The following is a 20,842-nucleotide window of genomic DNA, read 5'->3' as shown; positions in this document are numbered from 1 at the left end:
CATTTGGTCCAATTGCCATTTGCTCTAATATCAAACGGTATGAACCCAATTAGTCCATTACACACTTGGTCCTATATAATTTTGTCCATATTTCACTTTGTGTACATTCAGTTGAGCTGTTTCCATTTCACCTGATGGTGATTTGTCTAATAACCATATGGTCTTACCATTTGGTCTTATCATTTGGTCAAATTACCATTTGGTCTTATCATTTGGTCAAATTACCATTTGGTCTTATCATTTGATCAAATTACCATTTGGTCTAATTGCTATCTTGTCCAAATTACTATTTGGTCTTACTATTTAGTCTAAACTTGAAACAGGCTGCAAACTTTGTGATATACATTTGTAGGGGGTGGTGAATACATGTAGTAGGGAATAGCGAGGATGAGTGGGGGCAGACATCAGACAATACAGATGACAATGGCAGCCTGAGGAGTCGAGTTGTTGCTCTTTATTGCCTTATTCTGTCTGGACACACCGCTACAAGCGGGGTGATAAGATCGGTCATGAACAAAGAAATATCTTTCAGAATTATGGCAAAATAGGTAATTAGTATTTTTCCAAAACATTTGAATCATTAAGACATTGCAAATGCCCAACGTGTATAAACTGGATAGTGAATAAATTCCTATCAGAATACATGAATCCTAAGGCCATTTAAAAAAATATACATGTTTAGCGTCCCCACCCGCTTCCTTTTGGGGGGCCGCCTCCTATTTTTTTTTTTTTTTTTTTTTTTTTTTTTTTTTTTAATTTAAAAATTTTTTTTTTTGAAAATTTTTTTTTTTGAAATTTTTTTTTTTGAAAGAAAAAAACATGAAAACACTGCTAAAATGGCTCTATTTCTGATTTAAAAAAAAAAAATTGTCGGCGGCCATCTTGAAAAAAAATAGCCCCGACTGTCGGGGAAAATGTACGGAGCGGCCATTTTGAGCGGCTATTTTGAAGAAAAAAAAAGGGCCTCCTCCTTCCTATTTTTTCGAAAAAACAGGACGCTAAACATGTTTTTTTTTTATTTGGTCTAATAGATGAGAATTCTTCGACATGTATGTTAATCATGTATCCCTTCACCAAAACCTAGTATTAATTCACTAGCGCCCAAATTCCTGGCTACAGTAGTCACATGCCAAGGCCCAATGGACCATGCACACAAAGGCATTTTACACATACTGTATTCTGTGTATGAGACGCACTTTTTTCCTCTGGAAAAATTCGAAAGTTGGGGTGCGTCTTATAGACAGGTACAGGTATAGTAGGAGACCAGCCTGTAGGTCCCGTGACCAATGTCTGGAAACAAAGGTTTGAAGTGTTTTTGTGTTCCCTGATGAATACCGAACAATTTTGACTTGGGCTGCCCCCTTGAAAATCCCGGGCATTTTCGTGAGGGGTCAACAAAGGTCATACAGGGTAGAAAAAAAATATATTCCAATCGTGTCGATATGCATATCAAATTACTCGTCTAGTCATTAGGATTCCAAAAATGTATAGTTTATTATACTTCCGACCTAAAATGTGGTCGCTATGGTCAAAAACGTTGAAAGGTCAACGCACTTTTGACCTGTGGTCAAATTCACCAACACATTTAATCTTATCAAATTGCATATCAAATTACTCGTCTGGTCATGAGGATTCCAAAAATGTATAGTTTGTTATACCTCCGACCTTACATGAGGGCGCTATGGTCCAAAAGGTCAATGCACTTAAGACTGGTGGTCAAATTCACCAACACGTCCGATTCTCATGATTTTAGTGTCTAATAATATGTTTTCTGACCTAGCAAATTCAAATAAGCAACTTTTAAAATCAAAAGTGGTTGCCATAATCTTGACATTTCCCCCAAATCCATGGATAAGAAGTTGTTAAATGTTTGTCACTGAAACGGCAGCCATTTTGAATGTTCATGGTCAAGGTAAGCACTTTTACTTTTGAAAGTTGTATAGTTGAATTTGCCATGTCAGAAGACATATTATTAGACACTAAAATCATTAGAATCGGACGTGTTGGTGAATGCTGTAACAATGCTATCAATTTCCCAAAGATATGGATAGCTGGGATTATTTTGTCATTTGGAGTTGTTGTAGACCATGTTTATTGTTATTAACGGTAAGTGCCTTTTCATGACTTTTAAATTAATAATATTAGTCTATAAAGAGAAAAGACAAAGCATGCGAGCCGCCATCTTGGATTTTAAGGACAATGGAAACAAATGCATGCCTTTATAAATGTAAAGGTCAGTAGGTCAATGGTCACAGTGGTCAATTTTTAAAATTATGGTTTTTGCCTTGCTATCGCAATATCTAAACATGGTGATTACTATAATAGGAACATAATCCCATTACATTTTGGGGCTAGTAGTTCAAGTTCATACCGGTAGTCGTTGATTGACATTTGATTAAAGCTTGACATGTCACAAATAATTCCATCCATTTCATATACCGTATTTGCCGGCGATAAGGCCACAGCGCCGCATAGGCCGCACCCCCGATTTTGACATTTAAAAAAAAAAAAGTTTTGTCGGAGGCGGGATTCACCCAAACAAATGTAGAATGCGACTCAAATCACCGCCTTAGACCGCTCGGCTATCCCGACCCTGATGTTTTCACTTGGAGCTTTCTCCTGTGTATTGCCCCTATCTCTTGTGTATTGCACCATAGCTTTGATCACGCGAGCTGAGGTTGCTTTATATGGCAAAAACTTAAATCTAGATCTACCAGTAGAGTTTGGTTGGTTGGTAAGTTACAAATTTTATTTACAAGATTTTGCCCTTCATTTCAAAAATATAACACATAATTGTCGGTAAGACATGTGTTATTCTAGACAGTTATTCTAGAAATGTCCATCACCTTTCATTGTTGTCCCATATGTACAAATTCGTGCTGCTTTTCATGGTTTTGACTTGCGTTTTTTTTTTTTTACTCTTTCACTTCAAAGGCCGCACCCCAACTTTTTGATATTTTCTCTTCCAAAAATACTGCGGCCTTTACGCCAGCAAATACGGTACCGTAAATCTCTGTGTATAAGACGCACCCCTATTTTTAAATATTTTTTTCTTGTTTTGTTGCCGACTCCATAGGCAGCAAGCCAGGTCCGTGTTAAAAAACCAACGCGAGGAAGGACCTTCATTTTACTGCAGGTGCAGTTGAAGGTGCCGATTTGTGCTTGTGAACTTGTGCGTGTCACAAATAATAGTAACAATGTCGTTTTTAAAACTAAGGATGACAGACAAATTTTCCTAAGTCCAAACAGGAACCCGTACATACAGGTAGTGTTGTTCTAGTTTCCGGGTGGTGTGTCAACACACCATGTATGACTGAGCTGGGAGACATTGCCAGGCACAAAGCCAGGTGAAGGGGCATTTTAAATAGACACTAACAACAACAACAACAACAACAAAATTATTGTGCCTGTGTATAAAATGCACCCCCGACTTTCGATTTATTTTTTTCGGTGGAAAAAAGGTGCGTCTTATACAGAGATTTACGGTACTGAATAGGGGGCGAAGGCATACATATATATAGGATACGCAGTCATATTTTTCTAGTTTATTATGATAAAATATTTTGAACAAATAAGGTGTACTTAGTTTGTGAAGTAGTGGGAGCTACATGTATATAAAAACTAAGCATGATATTTTGACTTTGGCCATCCACTTAACCATTATTCATTTGAAAAAAATTTGTATTAACCCAGGTCTGTGAAGAGATGCAGGGATTTGTCAACATGCCTGAAGTCATGGAACTTTGCTGCCTGCTCACTAGAGCCCACATGAGGGCAGTATTTGACATCCATGACCAGATTGCCAATAAGGACTACATGCCAGAGCTCCCTCCAGAGTTTCCAGGAGATATCACTCCCTTGTGTAGTGATGAGGAGGAGGCAGGAGTGAAGATAGTCAAACTTGTGAAGAGTGTAGAGCCTCTGGTGAGAATAAATAGACATTTGCTGTCGGTTCAAAAACCTATTAAAATTATAACACATTTTATCATGACAGATTGAGGTTTCGCGTTTTAGTAGTTAAATCCCATTAATCACAAAGTTCAGTTCAAAGGTCATTTCAGGTCAACAGACTTGGACTATGTTGTGGTATCATCATCAAAAACTTAACCTACTCAGGTTAAGTTTTTGAATTTGTAACATAATTTTGATCGTAGTAGTTCTTAGTCAATGAAACTTGGACTAAAGAGTTATGAAGTATCCCCAATCATGTGAGTAGAATTTCAGGTCACAAAGTCAAGGTCGAAGGTCATTTCAGATCAACAAACTTGGATTTTTTTGTGGCATCAACATCAAAACTTAACCTAACCACCCGTATAGAAAGACCACCTGTCTACAAAGACCACATTTTTTTTTCCCTTGAAAATGGTTTTTCATTGTTTTTCATTGTACTAAAGAAACCTGTACATAAAGACCACCTGCCTATAAAGACCACTTTTTCTTGTCTCCTTTGGGTGTAGCGCGGAAGCTTCGACGTTTCATAAATTATTTGAGAAAGACGATTCATTGTACCGTTCTCGACTCTTAATCCTTTTTCTTGCTACGTCCTCTTCCTTTCTCCTTTTTTTTTTTTTGGGGGGGGCGACCTCCCCCACCGCCCCCCCCCCCCCCCCGCCCCCCCCCATCCCTGGCTACGCGCCTGAGTCTCCTATCTGTTATGTACATAGTCGCTATTGATATCAACTCTTGATATGCTTGTATTTGCGATTAGCACTGTATGCACCAGGTAGCTCAACACCCAAGTGAGCTCTGGTATTAAACAAGGGAAATGCTCTCGGCAATTCTATATGATGAAAAATTGAGGTTGGGACATTTTTTTTTTTTTTATCTTTTAAAACTTTTATTTATCAAGTAATTCGTACATACATCATGATAACAATAATCATAAAAATCACTGCACAATAATTACAAAAGGTAAGAACAGATGCAAAACGTCCAACAATACAGAAATAGTGGGTAATGAGGTTGGGACATTATTTATAGGCAAGGTGGCCCATTAGCAGGCCCCCCCCCCCCCCCCAAAAAAAAAAAAAAAAAAAAAAATAGATCCTCTGAATATAATCAGCATTTTGGAGTGAATATTGACTATGAATCATCAGAAGAATTATTTACTATAATTTGTTCCACGATTGATATCTCAAATGGAATTTACACAATTAAAAAAAATTGATTCATTAATTCTCATATTAAGTTGTGAAAACATAATCTAGTCTAATGACCTAAAATGACCTTTGACCTTGACTTTGTGACCTGAAATTTGTGTCATGTGATTTGTGATACTTGATAACCCTTGTGTACAAGTTTCATGGAATTTGAACAAACACTTTTGAAATTATGCTAAAAATTCAAAATCTTGATGTTGATGCCACAACAAAGTCTAAGTTTGCAGAACTGAAATTACATTTGACCTTGTTTTCTTTCTTGTTCTGAATACTTATTGCAATGTTGTACAAATTTTGTTAGCAAACATACATTCAACTTTAAGGGGGTGTAGCATGACGAGACTACATGTCTTTCCTGTGGCCTGACTCTGGGCCAATCGGGTATAATACAACTACAGTATTCACGTGCGTGCAACATGCCAAACCGAAGCGTGAGGAGAAGTTCGGTCTGTTTTGCGAACCCTAGCGCGCACTGACTGTTAATCAAGTCCAAAAAAAGTTGTAGATGGCGTTAACCAGTATTTGCCATGCTACACCCCTTTTAACATAGTTTTCAGAATACCACCCCTGGTTCGACTCCCAGCACTTCATGACTGAATTACATGTATATGGGAGACATCAATTTCTTAAGACATCAGTGTATTTTTATTGAATTTTCTGTAAACAAATTGTAATAGAAACAAATAAAACATAGTTTTGATGATTGTGTAGCACTAATCACTCAATATCTCCATGTATGTAGAGCATCATCAGTCATTCATTCTTCTCTTTCCTTTTCAGGGAGCTACAATCAAGTATGATCCGAAGACTGGAATGATAGTAATTGCAAGGGTGATGCACGGAGGAGCAGCTGATAGAAGTGGTAAGTTATGATGATTGCTGCATGATGCATCATGGGAATGCTGCTCAGGAAATATATACATACCGTGCGTACAACATGGACATGTCAACAACTGCAATGAGTTTGTAATGTTGCAGATGACGCAATTATACTAATTTAGGAGTGATCGGTAAAAAGTGAGGAGGTAAAAGAAGCCCATGATGAACTTGATTTCAGATGGAAATAATGATATTAACTGGAGTTGAGAACAACTATATTTTTAGATTTAAGTAAAGCATTTGATACATTAGGCCACACTATTTTAATGAAAAAATGATGTTATTATGGTATTCGTAGAGTAACTTTAAAATGGTTTGAAAGTTATTTAGAAAATAGAACCCAATTTGTACAAATAAAAAAAGCTAAGTCTAGTACCGACAAATTTAGATGTGGAGTGCCTTAAGGATCCATCCTTGGACCTCTTTTATTTATTATATCTAAATGTTAATGACATGTGCAATATTTCTGATATATCAAAGTTTATTTTATTTGCTGAATACACAACTGTTTTTATGTCTCATTCTGATGTCCAAGTTTTACAAGACGTTTTTAAGAAAGAAATTTTGAAACTTTCTAATTGATTTTTATATAATAAATTGGGTTTAAACTATAATAAAACTAAGTATATGGTTTTTACAAATAAAAATATTGATTTTTAACAACATTCTTTTACAAGTAAATGATCATGAATTTGAACATGTAGATAATCTGAAGTTTTTAGGTATTGTAATTAATCATAAATTGAAGTGGCATGAGCATATAAATGTGGTGTGTAATAAAAATAGCAAAAAATATTGGTATTTTATATAAATTTCATTTTTATCCTTTAAATATTCTAAAAAAGTTGTATTATACTTTAATAACACCATATTTTAACTAGACCTGAATTTGTCACTTTGACGAATTAGGTGATACATTTGCTACTGTTTTACGTAATGGAGAATGCATTTTCATGATTTCATATTAATCCTATAAATGCTCCTCCATGCATGGCTGATTGTCAACGAAATGGAGACAAGTCTTTTGTCGATTCTGCTTGTTGCTACTGCAGGCAGCCAGTGAAAACGCATTCGTTTCATAAAATTATGGAAATGCAAGCACTACTTTTAACAAACAGAACTTTGTTATTTCTAGCTCATATTTCCTGACCGAGGTGTCATATGAAGGGGCAGAAACTCAGCTTTCTAGAAATGTGATTTTCTCTTTGAAATTCAGATACCATCCGCCAAATTACTTTTTGGTTTCCTCTCTTCAAGTTCATTTTAATCACCCATGCGTGAAATATCGAATGAAAGAGGAGGATCTAAGCTTTCCAAATATGTGTCATATTTCAAATATAAATGCAACTAAGTTAGGATAAAACATTGATAATTCTCGGTTTCGTTTTTCTGGGACGCACTGTAGAAGAGGGAAACAAAGAATAACATAAGGAATAACATAATGAAAGACAGAAAGAGAAAGTGAAAGAAAGTGATAGAAGGAAGGAACAAAGAATAACATAAGGAAAGACAGAAAGAGAAGGTGATAGAAGGAAGAAACAAAGAATAACATAAGGAAAGGTAGATAGAGAAAGTGCTAGAATGATAAAGACAAAGAATAACATAAGAGAAGGTGATATAGAAAGAAAAAAAACAGAATAACAAAAACACAGAATAATATAAAAGAACTAAAAGAAGAAAGAAACAAAGAATAACATGGAAAGACAGAAAGAAAAAATGATAATGGAAAGATAGAAGAGAAGATGAAAGATGGAAAAACAAGGAATAACTTCATTGAATGGTAGGAAAAAGATGATATAACGAAAGAAACAAAAAGTTCACTGGACTGCAGCAGCCACAGCATAAAACAGCTGATCGAAGGAGGTTTTTGCATCGGAGTGCCACGCATGCGCATTACCAACTGACACTAAAACATCACTGAGCTTTTCAGTCGGTGATGTTTCAGCACAAGTGTAAACGGGTGCGCGAAACATTGCGATTTTAGGAAATGAGGTATGTGACAGTATAAATGCGCCTCTTGTAAACAAACTATATGTTCTTATATGGAAATAACCGCATGAGGAATTCACATTTCTGCATTGGAAGTGCGTCGCTCGTGTTTGTTGGTTTTATTTTTATGAATTCCCTTGTTTTGCTTAAAATTCCTTTTGTTTGCCATCATGGCCCCCTTTATTTTGGTTGCACAAGGTTAGCAGCTCTGGACATGTTAAGCAACGTCCATAGTTGAGAAAGCATATTCTAAAATCAATGTTAGATGTTTGTTGCTTAACTTAATGTTGAAAAGCTGAATGATAAATTTAGGTTTTTATGCCTCCGCCACCGAAGATGGTGCCGAAGGCATCATGTTTTCGGGTTGTCCGTCCGTCCGTCCGTACGTCCGTCCCGTTTGACCGTTATCACAATATCTCAAGAACCATTTAAGATTTAAACTTAAGACTCGGGAATAGTATTTATCACCATAGGAAGACGATCTGATTAGATTTTGGAGTACGTAGGTCAAAGGTCACAGGTCACAGAGGTCAACTTATGAAATTCCTTGTATTGAGTTTGTTAGCGCGATATCTCAAGAACCATTTGAGATTTAAACTTCAAACTTAAGGATAGTATGTATCACCATAGGAAGACGATCTGATTAGATTTTGGAGCACGTATGTCAAAGGTCAAGGGTCACAGAGGTCAACTTATGAAATTCCATACATTGAGATTGTTATCATGATATCTCAAGAACCACTGGAGATGTAAAAACTTCAAACTTAGTGATAGTATGTATCACCATAGGAAGACGATCTGATTAGATTTTGGAGCACGTAGGTCAAAGGTCAAGGGTCACAGAGGTCAACTTATGAAATTCCTTGTATTGAGTTTGTTAGCGCGATATCTCAAGAACCATTTGAGATTTAAACTTCAAACTTAAGGATAGTATGTATCACCATAGGAAGACGATCTGATTAGATTTTGGAGCACGTATGTCAAAGGTCAAGGGTCACAGAGGTCAACTTATGAAATTCCATACATTGAGATTGTTATCATGATATCTCAAGAACCACTGGATATTTAAACTTCAAACTTAGTGATAGTGTGTATCACTATAGGAAAACAATCTGATTACATTTTGGAGCACGTAGGTCAAAGGTCAAGGGTCATAGAGGTCAACTTATGAAATTCCATACATTGAGATCGTTATCGCGATATCTCAAGAACCACTGGAGAATTTTCACTTCAAACTTAATGATAGTATGTATCACCATATCATAATATCTCAAGAACCACTGGAGATTTAAACTTCAAACTTAATGATAGTGTGTATCACCATAGGAAGACAATCTGATTAGATTTTGGAGCACGTAGGTCAAAGGTCAAGGGTCACAGAGGTCAACTTATGAAATTCCATACATTGAGATTGTTATCATGATATCTCAAGAACCACTGGAGATTTAAACTCCAAACTTGTTTAAATTGCTCTATGGCGGAGGCATCATTTTCGACTGCGCGCAGTCAAAATTCCATCTAGTTTTTTCTTTTTTTTGTGGGTGTGAGCCATTTTCAATGGCAAAATGCCCATTCTGTCCAGTAAAGTATCCTACAAGCATCTCACATCAGCAATTTGGGGATGTTCATTGTTTCATCGAACTCACCAGTAGTGACAAAATCATGCATTTTCAACCAATGATCCATAACAAATTTCTTCTTGTGTGTAGGAACTGTAAGTGGCATTGATCCGCGTAACAGTCTGTGTTAATTTTTAAGAATACACTTTTTGTCAGTAAAATACAACTTTTGGGATTTAAGAATACAATTTTTGAACTCCAGAGGTTGGCAGATCTGCTGGTGTGTTTTGTTAATGTTTTCAAAATGAAGATCGAACTAGCTGTAAAGCATATTCTACATACAGCATATGCAAAACGAGAAGTGCGTCAATAAAGAATTTAAGGTCTTGGTTGGGGGGGGGGGGTTGCTGATAGACTGATTTTATTGAGGAAATTGTTAACTTTGCATTGATTGACTGACTTGGTACTGAGTCAGAGACCAGAGGCTGTTATGAGGTGAAAGATATTCCCAGTAATAGTACTTTTTTGGGAGATGTGCCAAATATTATAATTGCACAACCCCTAGCTTTAAAGGGAAAGTCTACTCTTATAATTAAGTGTGTGTTAGTAAAAGCAGAAACACGAAAGAGACATGCAGATCAGTGAAAGTTTGACAAAAATCTGTTAAGTTTATTAATTTTCAGAATGTTGCTAACTCTGTGATCTACCTAATGACTTGCTGTCTACTGAAAAGACCTTTTTATTTTCATTGTTTTAAATTTCTATATTTTCCTTTACAATCAGGTTTTTTCACGAGAGCAGTTTCTATCAGGACTTCTTTCAGTTTTTATGCTAATTAAGAATAGAAAAGAGAAGCTCTGTTTTGTCCAATTAAAAACAAAATGCGCTTTTGTTTTTGTCTCGCCTGCGTAGCAAAATGTGAGACATGGCGCCGCTTTTCCAGTGACGGCGGCGACGGCGGCGACGGCAGCGACGGCGGCGACAGTGGCGGCGTCAACATCAAAAACTTAACCTAAGTATAAGTTTTTGAATTTTTAATATAATTTTGGAAGTGTAAGTTCTTATTCAATGAAACATACACTAAATGGTTATCAAGTATCCCCAATCATGTGAGTGGAATTTCAGGTCATTAAGTCAAGGTCAAAGGTCATTTCAGGTCAACAAATTTAGACTATTTTGTGGCATCAGGTTAAGATTCTGAATTTTTAACATGATTTCAAAAGTGTTTGTTCAAATTCCATGAAACTTGTACCCAAGGGTTATCAAGTTTTACAAATCATATGACACAAAGTCTGGGTCACAAAGTCAAGGTCAAAGGTCATTTTAGGTCAGTAGACTTGGTTTATGTTTTCACAACTTAATATGCGAATTAATAAATCAATTTTTGTTATTTGTTTATTATATTTAATGTAAGTTATCAATCTTGGTACAAATAATAGTAAATGATATTTCTGATGATTCTTAGTCAATATTCACTTCAAAATGCTGATTATATTCAGAGGATTTCATTTTTTGGGGGCCTGCTAATGGGCCACCCTGCCTATAAATCATGTCTCAATCTCAATTTGTCATATAGAATTGCGTAATGCAGGCGAGACCACCAAGAGCGTTTCCCTTGTTTAATTGTTAAAGTTCTGTAAAGAGAAATTATAGGCTTTATTCATCCATGACCTTTCGATGCACAGATAAAGTATAAAAGTACTCTAATGTGTGAAGAATATATATTCCTATGTCATTCAAGGAGAAAGGAAATTGTCTTAATCATATCAAAAAATTGGATTGAGTGAATAATTGAATCCAGCATTCCTTACAACTGATTATTTTGTGATGAGTCATAATCCATGGCTCAACGAAGAAAAGAAGAAAGGAAATGATGGCGTACATATGATCCAGTTGTGGAAGAGAGCAGGATAGTATCCCTTTTATGTAGCGAAAGAACAATTTCAATGTTGAGCTATGAGTAGCACTGTCAAAGATGCTCTAGCTGCTCTGGTTAGATCAGCCTTCAGACTAACGATCTGTCTCACAAGCAATTAAGCCACTCATGACATAGAAGGATCCTTCTTTGTCCAACACCAATTGGTTTTGTCATAGTGACCATGTTGATTTATCACTCCAAGGCATGAAAGAGACGTTTTTCATCAGGCCTTCCTGATCTTGTTTTCCCCCACCATCAAGTGCACCTGCTTGGAATATCACAATATTTTTCTTCTATCAGGTGGGACATTGATTGGGTCTTTTCAAGTCTTGCCTAGTGCTATTTGTCAAGTGTGTAAAATGTGGCTAGACCTGATGATGATATACAATTGTAATCTATATCTTTGCTTTTTTATATATTTGCTTTTATATCAAGATTGAATGGCACAATATCTTGAAAGAGTTTTAAACTGCATAATAATGCTTTTCTCACTTTAAAAAATGTGTGTGCCCGTGTAATTCTTAATTTTTATGTTGCATACACTGTATGCAGGCGCGTACGCAGGGGGGGGGGTTTGGGGGGTTAAACCCCCCCCCTTGGAAATTTTTTGTGTGTAAACCCCCTAAAAAAAACCTAAAACCCCCCCCTTTTGGTTTTTTTTTTTTTTTTTTTTTTTTTTTTTTTTTTTTTTTATATAAAAAAAAAAAAAAAAAAAAAATTATTCTCATGGCCGGCCTAAAAAAGGTGACCTTACCCCCCCCCCCCCAACGGAGCAAAATGTCAATTTCCAAATTTCGAGACCAAAAAAAAAAAAAAAATGTGTCCTCTTACCCCCCCCCCCCCCCCCCCCCCCCGCTTATTCAGCGGTCGGCTGAGTCGTTGCGATTTTTTTGGGACCAAAAAAAAAAAAAAAATGTGTCCTCTTACCCCCCCCCCCCCCCTTATTCACCGGCTGGCTGAGTCGTTGCGAAATTTTCGGACCGATTTATAAATGTTAAAACCCCCCCCTTGAAAAAATCCTGCGTACGCGCCTGACTGTATGGATTCTTGTATCTACTTCATTGAAACTTTATAGTTATTGCTTGCAAGACGTGTAAGGATAGAAACTCAGATTTGCAGGGTTCGTTGTAAAAATGTTGGAGGTGCAAGTGCCAGAGGTAAAAACGCCAGAGGTGGAAATGTCAGAGCTAAGCTAGCTAGAAGAACTCTATCCAATCAGTAGACATATTTCCATTTTGCTTTCACCTGTCTTTTTGCTAGATCAACTTATACATTCATGTCAGTTTGAGAGTAAAATAGGAGGGGGAGGGGGACGGGGGGGGGGGGGGGGGTTCTCAGGGCTTCTGTTCCAAATTGGAGCAACCGAGTGTGGGAGTGTCAACTGAAGCCTTTTAAATACAATCTTGAAATGCTAGTATACTCTACAATTTTAGAAAATGTTTTGTAGATCTTTGCCAAAAGGAAACTGTAGGCCAGTACAGTAGACCCACTTTTGACATTAGTACTGGACATTTCACCTGAGGGCATTCCTATTCCCTTCCCACACTACTGGTTATGTGTGGGAGAGGCATAAACGGTTCATACAAGTGTGAATGTCGTATCTTTTCATAGAATGCCAGCAAATGAGCAACGCGCCATGCAGTACCTGTGGTTCTCCCATGTTATCCATAGGATGTTTTATTTACATGTTACATAACTCATAGGGGACATCCCTTTGATTACTGAATGAGGTCATTATTTTGTCCATTAAAGACCCTCCCCTCCCCTCCCCTCCCCTCCCCTTCCCATACAAACATAATATACTGAAAATCACTTTCTCACTGAGTGCAGTGGGATGTCCAGATTACAGGACAGACAGTCCCTTCGGGGCTTACTGGGAAAGACTGATAGCCTCAAGAATATTTTATGCCTATTCATCACCTTCCCAATTACCTGTTTCATTAGGATAACACTTAGACTTGTATTCTGATAATTGAGTTAAACCAGACGTGAGTACTGAAGTCATGTTAATGAAGGGGGACACTTGGACCTCAGTCTAACTTCCTTTGTTTGAAGATTAGCATTAGGTTTGAGTTTTAGTAGAATTCTGATCATAGGCTTACTTTCAATTCTTTCCTTATATAATTTTAGCCATGAGTGAACAAGTCCAAGTAGTATGTATCAGACATATTCCTCAACTGCATATGTGATTGCACATTATAAGCCTTTCATCATCTTTTATCTGTTAGAAATTGCCTGAATATCAACTATAAAGTTTCTAGAATGTGTGAGCAAGCAAAGCTACTATTAAAAACTATTTTTTTTAAATTTTATGTTAGTGGATATGAAAATGCCAGAGGGGACAATTAGCCAGAGGTATTACTTTCATATATTTTACCATTTAGTTCTAGGGGGCAATTATCCATGGTAATTTTTTTGCAACATTTAGACTTATTTTTTTTATTTATTATGCTTTAAATCTTAACTTGAGTATCAGAAAGCCTGAAATACAGAAAATTGTCCCAAGGAAACATTTTTAATTCCCCCCGATACAACCCATTGAAGTCATCTTTTGAAACAAATGGCGGCTCTGTGGCCAAAAGCCCAATGGATTGAAGGGGGGGGGGTTGAACCTTTACATGCCCTTTCCCCTCAATCATTAAAGACCATCTTCGAACTGAAAAACTGATAAATTATATATCAAACTGAAGCATATGAGCCATAGAATATAGTAATTGCTACTCTTTGCTCAAGTGTCATGCAGAGGAGAAATAATTGTTTGAAAGCTTGAATTTATGAGCATCAAAACACGGAAATAATCTCACAAAAATAGAAGACGACTTGATGACATCAGCATATGTAGAGGCTATAGCCATCGGTTGCTTCTTCATGCTCTAACAGCTCTACTGTTTCATTGAATCTCTATTAATAAATTTGCTAAATCAATTTGAAATAATTTTGTCAGATTCTCTGAGAAGTTTATCTGAGTCAGAGGCTATCATGAGTCGATCTATGGACCGTAAATATACTGCAATTGATGTAGTGTAGGATGGGGTGGTCGTGTGTCCTGAGGCTCTTTTGCCTGTGGATTTAACAAAAGATGTTTATTAAATGGCACCGACCAGCATGCACTTTTGTGCATTATAATATTGTCAAACTTAATCTCAAACGATTTGTGAAATATAACCTGTAAACTTCTTCAAAATCAAATCGCCGTTTTGTCCGGATACATACACAACATGTCGGGACACACAACATCTTGCTCTTGCACCTGGGTGCTGTACTATGGGCATGTGGCCAGCCTGCGCCGGTGTGCCGTCTTTCAAAGACATGGTATTATGGTATATGTGTACTCGGGGTGAGCAATATTTATATATCTAGTCTACTGTTAATAGGTATACCGATAAGCGGACTTTTAAAAACCCTACTATTATCAAATTCACTCCCTTTGATTTTCAGCTTTAATATATAGTTGTTCAAAACGATTCAAAACTTTCACAAACTTTCACAAACTTTCACAAACTTTCTCAAACAATTACTCCCGCACAATTGTCATTTTCATGGCTGGCCGGTTGCGACATACAATCGAGCTGGCTGCTCTACATAGGGCGTCGTCATCACGATAGCGGCTTATTTGTCATCTGATTACCCAAATTCAGAGGGAGCTGAAAATGAACATAGTGTAACAGTACCATTGACATTCATACAATTTATTCATATTCGAGGGGGGGGGCGAGTGATGAATAAATTGATAATTATGTATGTCTTTGTTACTGTAATACTTATGCAAGCTACTGTCACAATAAGCATGTGAATGTTTGTTTTTTTTCTCATTGTTTTCATATTCTTCCCTTTTTTTATCTTCGATGTCAGGTCTGATCCATGTTGGTGACAAAGTTCAGGAGGTGAATGGGATCCCTGTGAAGGGTAGGGATCCAGAGGAAGTGACCCATTTCTTGGTGAGTGTCTGATAACTCATAAGATAGAAGGCTCTGTCACCGGACAGAGTGTTACTCAACCTTGACGACTCAGAATACAAACAATGTCTCTAACCTCTGAAGTACAAGATGATGAAGCTTCTTTTGTGAAGGGCAACATCTCTTTCCCTTCCCCTCTCAACTTCCCATCTTCAATCTCTTTCCATTGCTTGCCAGCAGGGAAAAAAAAAAATATATATATATATATATATATATTTTGGGGGCGCCATATCCATTTTGGGGGAAATTTTCGGGGGCTCCTTTAACAACTTCATGATGCTTTTTTTTCCATTTTGGGGGCTCTTTTTTCTGGGGCTACTTTTTCATTAATTCATGAAAGGATACAGTTTGTTGAGTTTATTTAGGAGGCCTACTGGCTTATATATCTTTGATTCGTTTCGGGCTTCCTGCTTCATAATTACCCATTCAAAAAGAAAGCATTTATCTAGTTAAATAACTAAGTTTTAATGCATTGATTTGATACAAGAATTGTATTTTAGTAAAAGTATTCTATTGTCTATGTTTTTAAATGACTGTCTGATTTTCTTGTGAAAACTTTACTTTGAAAAATGATCATCGAAATTCAGTATACAACTATACATGGCCAGAATAATCACAATCTAAGCTCAGGTTTCATACCTCTATTTACGAAAACTATATAAAAATTGTGGCAATCATGATGGAAATAGATTGCAGTTTTGCGATGTTTCGCTTTGGTTTAGTTAATGGTCTAGGTTCAGCTCGTGATTTATCAAAACAAAATTGACCATCAAAACAAAAGTGCCTCAAAAAAGTAAAAAAATCTTTGAATGACCAGTTTCACCATACTCATTTTCTCCAATGTCTACTGTCTCATGATCAAGATATTTATGATTGGAAATCAAAATTTTAAAAATTATTTCCTGTTTTTTTAACACTACAGTCTAGTAGTGTTAAAAAAAAACGCTAGGAAACAATTTTGATAGAAAAATAACGCAATGAAAGGACTGTGGTATGAGTCTATTAAAAGCAAAAATGTGTGCTCACGACTTCTCAGTGAAAAGGAGGGTGATTTAGGCATTCAACTGTCTAAAAACAGGCAAACTATGATATTAATTGGAAAAAAGGAGACGTTTATCCGAAAATAATATGCCATTTCAACATTCCTAATGATGAATTACAATGAGATTTTAAGATCCTTAGTTGAAGGATATATACAAGGAAATTCCTGCAATGACCTCAAATGCGTGATCAAGCCATGTGACAGTGGGATGGAGCTTGGCAAGTGTGAGATCTGTGAAAATGGATGGTTATTATCATTTTGGGCTCAATATAAAGATTTTTCTAAAAAATGTTAAGCTGGAATATTAGTAAGTAGAGGTTTATTCATGTTTTGAAAGGCTAATTTAGTTGGGTTGTAGGACCCCTTTAAAGAAGAACATTGTCTTTGGTCATTCTGTACATTTGGCATGTATATGATTCACAGAGTGTAATGTTTATTGATACTAGCAAGATAAATATCTACATATGTCGTTTTTATTATTGAATTATTTTGTTAAAGCTGAAACATGACTCTATGAAGGTTACTTTAATTAATTTCATACAGAGCTTTGGGGTTTGTTGTGTGAGAGGTACATGTATATTAAAGTAGAAAAATGTGTTTTTGCAAAGAGACAGGGAGTGGATGTCCCATGGAGGAGTATCAGTCCTGTCAATGATTCATAAAACTAACAACGGGAAAAGGGCTAGGGAGGAAAAGGCAGGTGTTTATGATTGGGTAGGGTTGCAGGCTATGGCTATCTTGGGACTGCTGGTAGTTCCACATAATAGCTGGCATCCTCTCCCCCACCCTTTCAAATAGATGTTGAAGTTCTTTTGTCAAAGATTGAAATACTCCCAGACCTGCCAAGTATCCCGCTTTGTGTGGGACTATCCCGCATTCTGGAGAAATCTTGATCTTTTTCTATAGTCTATAAGCTTAAACATTAAAAAACCTTATTTTTAGGCATCTGGATACCCTTTCCTACATGCCTGAAAGTGCCAAAACCCATAAGCTCCAGGAGCTCCGCTCGTGTTGCTTGCTTTGCTCCAATGGACTCTTGATTACAGTTGTCCCACATTGCAGTTTGGAAAGGTCTGTCCACTATCCTGGGCTTCTGACAATTTCTAGCCTTCCATTGTATCATCTCTGATCCACTGGAGGAAAGGGAAGCAGTGTTTGTAGGAATAGGCCTGGGATGTCATTGTTTAAGATGCAAATTAGGTTGCTAATGCCCTTCCATGGTAATAGTGTGGTACGGTATGCCACTGAAACCAAAGTTGATTTTTTTTTTTTTTTTTGCATTTTTGGATTCATTGGGGTCCAAGCTATCAGAAATTGATGGGGTTCAAATTTTCCAGAAGACACCAAATTTCCCTATTGCGCGTTATATATGCCATTTTGGCGCCCAATATGGACCCCCCAGGAAATGAAGGAGGGGTCTAAAAATTTGAACCCCATCATTTTTGGCCAATTGGGACCCTTTTGAAGCCAAAACAGCAACAACAACACAGGCCTGATAAAAACCCGATTTAAATCGGTTTCCCGATTTTTTTGATTTTTCCCGATTTTTTCCCGATTTTTTTTTCTTCCCGATTAAAAAAAAAAAAAAAAAATTTTTTTTTTTTTTTTTTTTTTTTTTTTTTTTTTTTTTACCAGGTTTTTTTTTTTTCCCTTTTTTATCCTGATTTTCCTGATTCCCCCCTTATTTTCTCTATTCTTCCCTATTTTGCCCTATTTTTTTCTCCCAATTTTCTTAATCGAAAGGGGGAATGTTGTTAGATGCCGTTTTTTTCCCCGCGAATCGCCTTTTTTTTTTTTTACTCAAGGGGGGTGGGTTGAGGGGAAAACAAAAACCTATTTTTTTTTTAGTGCTCACTATCACCCCTGAACAACAACAAAAATCAACTTTGGCAAAAAAATCCTACGGGAATACATACCATACCGCACTATAATGCATTAATCCACATTTACTGTTTCCTTTAGAACTTAAGGCATAAACAGTGAGTCTGCTGGATGCCTATATACACCTAAAATTATCAATCAGTCAGTCACCCATTAATGTTTTGAAAGCTTTCCATGATACAGCTTCTCTGAAGCTAAGAGGAAGGGACTGTCATAAGGAAATGTCTGGAAACCATAAAGAGTTATATCTCATGACAGTACCGTCTTCTGTTTCTTTTAAAACAAGCTGCATTTATTTTTCTCACATTGCGGTGCTTCGTCAGAAGTTGCTTAGCAACTATTGGTAAATTTCTCACCTTATATTGCTCACCTTCAAAATATCAGTGAATGGTTGTGTTTTTGGGTCATGTGACTCTCCTCACCTCGGTGCTAACACATGCAGGCCAGAAACCACTGATGGTTTCTTATTGGGTTTTCAGTAGTGTAAATGGCAATCCAAAATCTGATGGTTTTTCAAAATAGTTTTTGGGCTGTGTAAATGAGCCTAATGTCATCAATATTTAATTATGATTTTATGAGGAGTTGAGGAAGATATTCACATACAAGAGTGGGGTGTCATTTGTATAAAGCACAATTTTTGACAAGTTCTGGCTTTCTATTTCACCATCTCGCACCAAATATTTTATGAACCATCAAATTAGAAGTAACAGGGAAGGGGAAAGGACTTTAAAAGAAAGGGTTCATTTCTAGCAAATTGTAGCTTGTCCTCATCACCATCTGCTATCAAATATTTTAGTAGTAATCAAACTAAACTGCTGATTTATGAGGACAAGAGGAAGCAGTTTGAGAGTTGAGACAAAACATCAGTCACTTGTTTTATAAATAATCTATATTACTAATACCACTAATCGCCGCGGGGGGTCCAAACGGGTACAAAACGGTTCCTCAAAAACGTCTTTCCCCGACCCCGCCCGCCTCCGCCGTGGCGCGGGGAGGGCGGCACAATTCCACGAGGCCTGTCTCCCGTAACCCGCGTGCCACGTCGACCCCGCGATCGACGTCCACGCCGTTAAACTCGGTTTCGGGGTGCCGGGGAGGACGGGCGGGCGAGAGCACGGCGGGCGGCGTGGATTGCGAGGAGGCGACGAACCCGCGAGAGCGAGTCGACAAGGCGTGCACCCGCCCTCTGTCTAATTATCAAAGAGAGACGAAGAGACACACGATGGACGAGAATCCACTCGCGTCAACGGGTGTAGCAAGTCACATTGAAAAAGCTGCGGCGTATCCCGAGTAAGACCTCTTGCTATAGGGTTCGCTTTGTAGCATGTAAGAGAAATACACATCAACAGACGACTCACCCGGGTGATGGGATGTAGCCAATATGTACGCTCAACGGGTTGAGCTTACCCGTGTTATGCGTCTTTCTATAGGATATGCTTTGTAGGCCAGGCGCCAACATAACAGTGTACGTGTATTACACGCTCTCAGGTCACACACATGCACACACCACAGTCGATTCGAGTCGAGGCGATTGCGACAACTGGCGCAAACCATGGACCTATTTTCACGTAAAATCTTTACTCTGAAAATAATTATACAAATTCTGTGATCTATGCCAACATAATCATAGTCCAAGCTTCTGTTTTATTGGTCTTTTCATGAAAACTACATCGAAATCACAACAAGAATAGCGCAAATAGATCTGTGATAGTACGCCTTCACGTGACAGTTCAGTTGCAAACTACCTCGAGTCCACAGTGTATTGCCACGGCAGCTGAGCGCCGCTGTCGGCGGTGCTGTCGGAGCTGAGTGTGTGAGCATGGAGTAGCGGTGACCGGAGTAGCCAGGTCTGTCCGTGGGTGTAAGGAGAGTCTAAACAACACTTTGAAATTGCTATTATTGCCCCGATTTCAATATAGTTTCGTGAATAGATGTATGAAACCTGGGCTTAGATTGTGATTATTCTGGCCATGTATAGTTGTATACTGAATTTCGATAATCATTTTTCAAAGTAAAGTTTTCACAAGCAAAGTAAAGTTTTCACAAGAAAATCAGACGGTCGTCATGGTCGTTTAAAAACATGATAATACTTTTAGTATGATACAGTTCTTGCATCAAATCAATTTTTAATATGGGGGGGGGGGGGGGAGGGGGTCAGGTAACTCAAAGCGATTTGAGTGCAGGCGTGGTGTCAACGGGTACAAAGGGCTGAACCCCCGAAAGCTCGGGGGTTTTGGGCATTTAATTACGGTCAGATGAGCATATGTTTAATACCTTATTTGTGACACTGGCAGGTCGATCACTAATTGGCGTAGGGTCCATAGTAGAGTTGCGTACCAACTACGCTGAGCTGAGAGTACGCTGGCCTACGTTACCATACCCTGAGGAACGCAAAAAAGTACGCAAGATGGACGCAAACAATTTAATATGTTTAACAAAATTCGCGTACTTTCGGCGTA

The 20,842-nt window shown here is 37.5% G+C and overlaps 1 protein-coding gene across 3 annotated transcripts in view; it reads left to right on the top strand.

The window, feature by feature from the left end:
- The window catches only part of LOC754278 (MAGUK p55 subfamily member 7), a 75,263-nt gene that overhangs the window by 19,198 nt on the left and 35,223 nt on the right, over positions 1-20,842 (top strand). For all 3 annotated transcript variants that reach the window (XM_030974849.1, XM_030974848.1, XM_011666665.2), the window contains exons 4-6: positions 3,694-3,924; positions 5,940-6,021; positions 15,357-15,442. In XM_030974849.1, coding sequence (XP_030830709.1) covers positions 3,694-3,924; positions 5,940-6,021; positions 15,357-15,442 — 399 coding nt within the window. The remainder of the gene's footprint in view (positions 1-3,693; positions 3,925-5,939; positions 6,022-15,356; positions 15,443-20,842) is intronic.

This window comes from Strongylocentrotus purpuratus, unplaced genomic scaffold (genome assembly GCF_000002235.5).
Source record: "Strongylocentrotus purpuratus isolate Spur 01 unplaced genomic scaffold, Spur_5.0 spur5_scaffold_7, whole genome shotgun sequence".
In the NCBI taxonomy this organism is placed as follows: Eukaryota; Metazoa; Echinodermata; class Echinoidea; order Camarodonta; family Strongylocentrotidae; genus Strongylocentrotus; species Strongylocentrotus purpuratus.
This window is presented reverse-complemented; position numbering and strand designations above follow the sequence as displayed.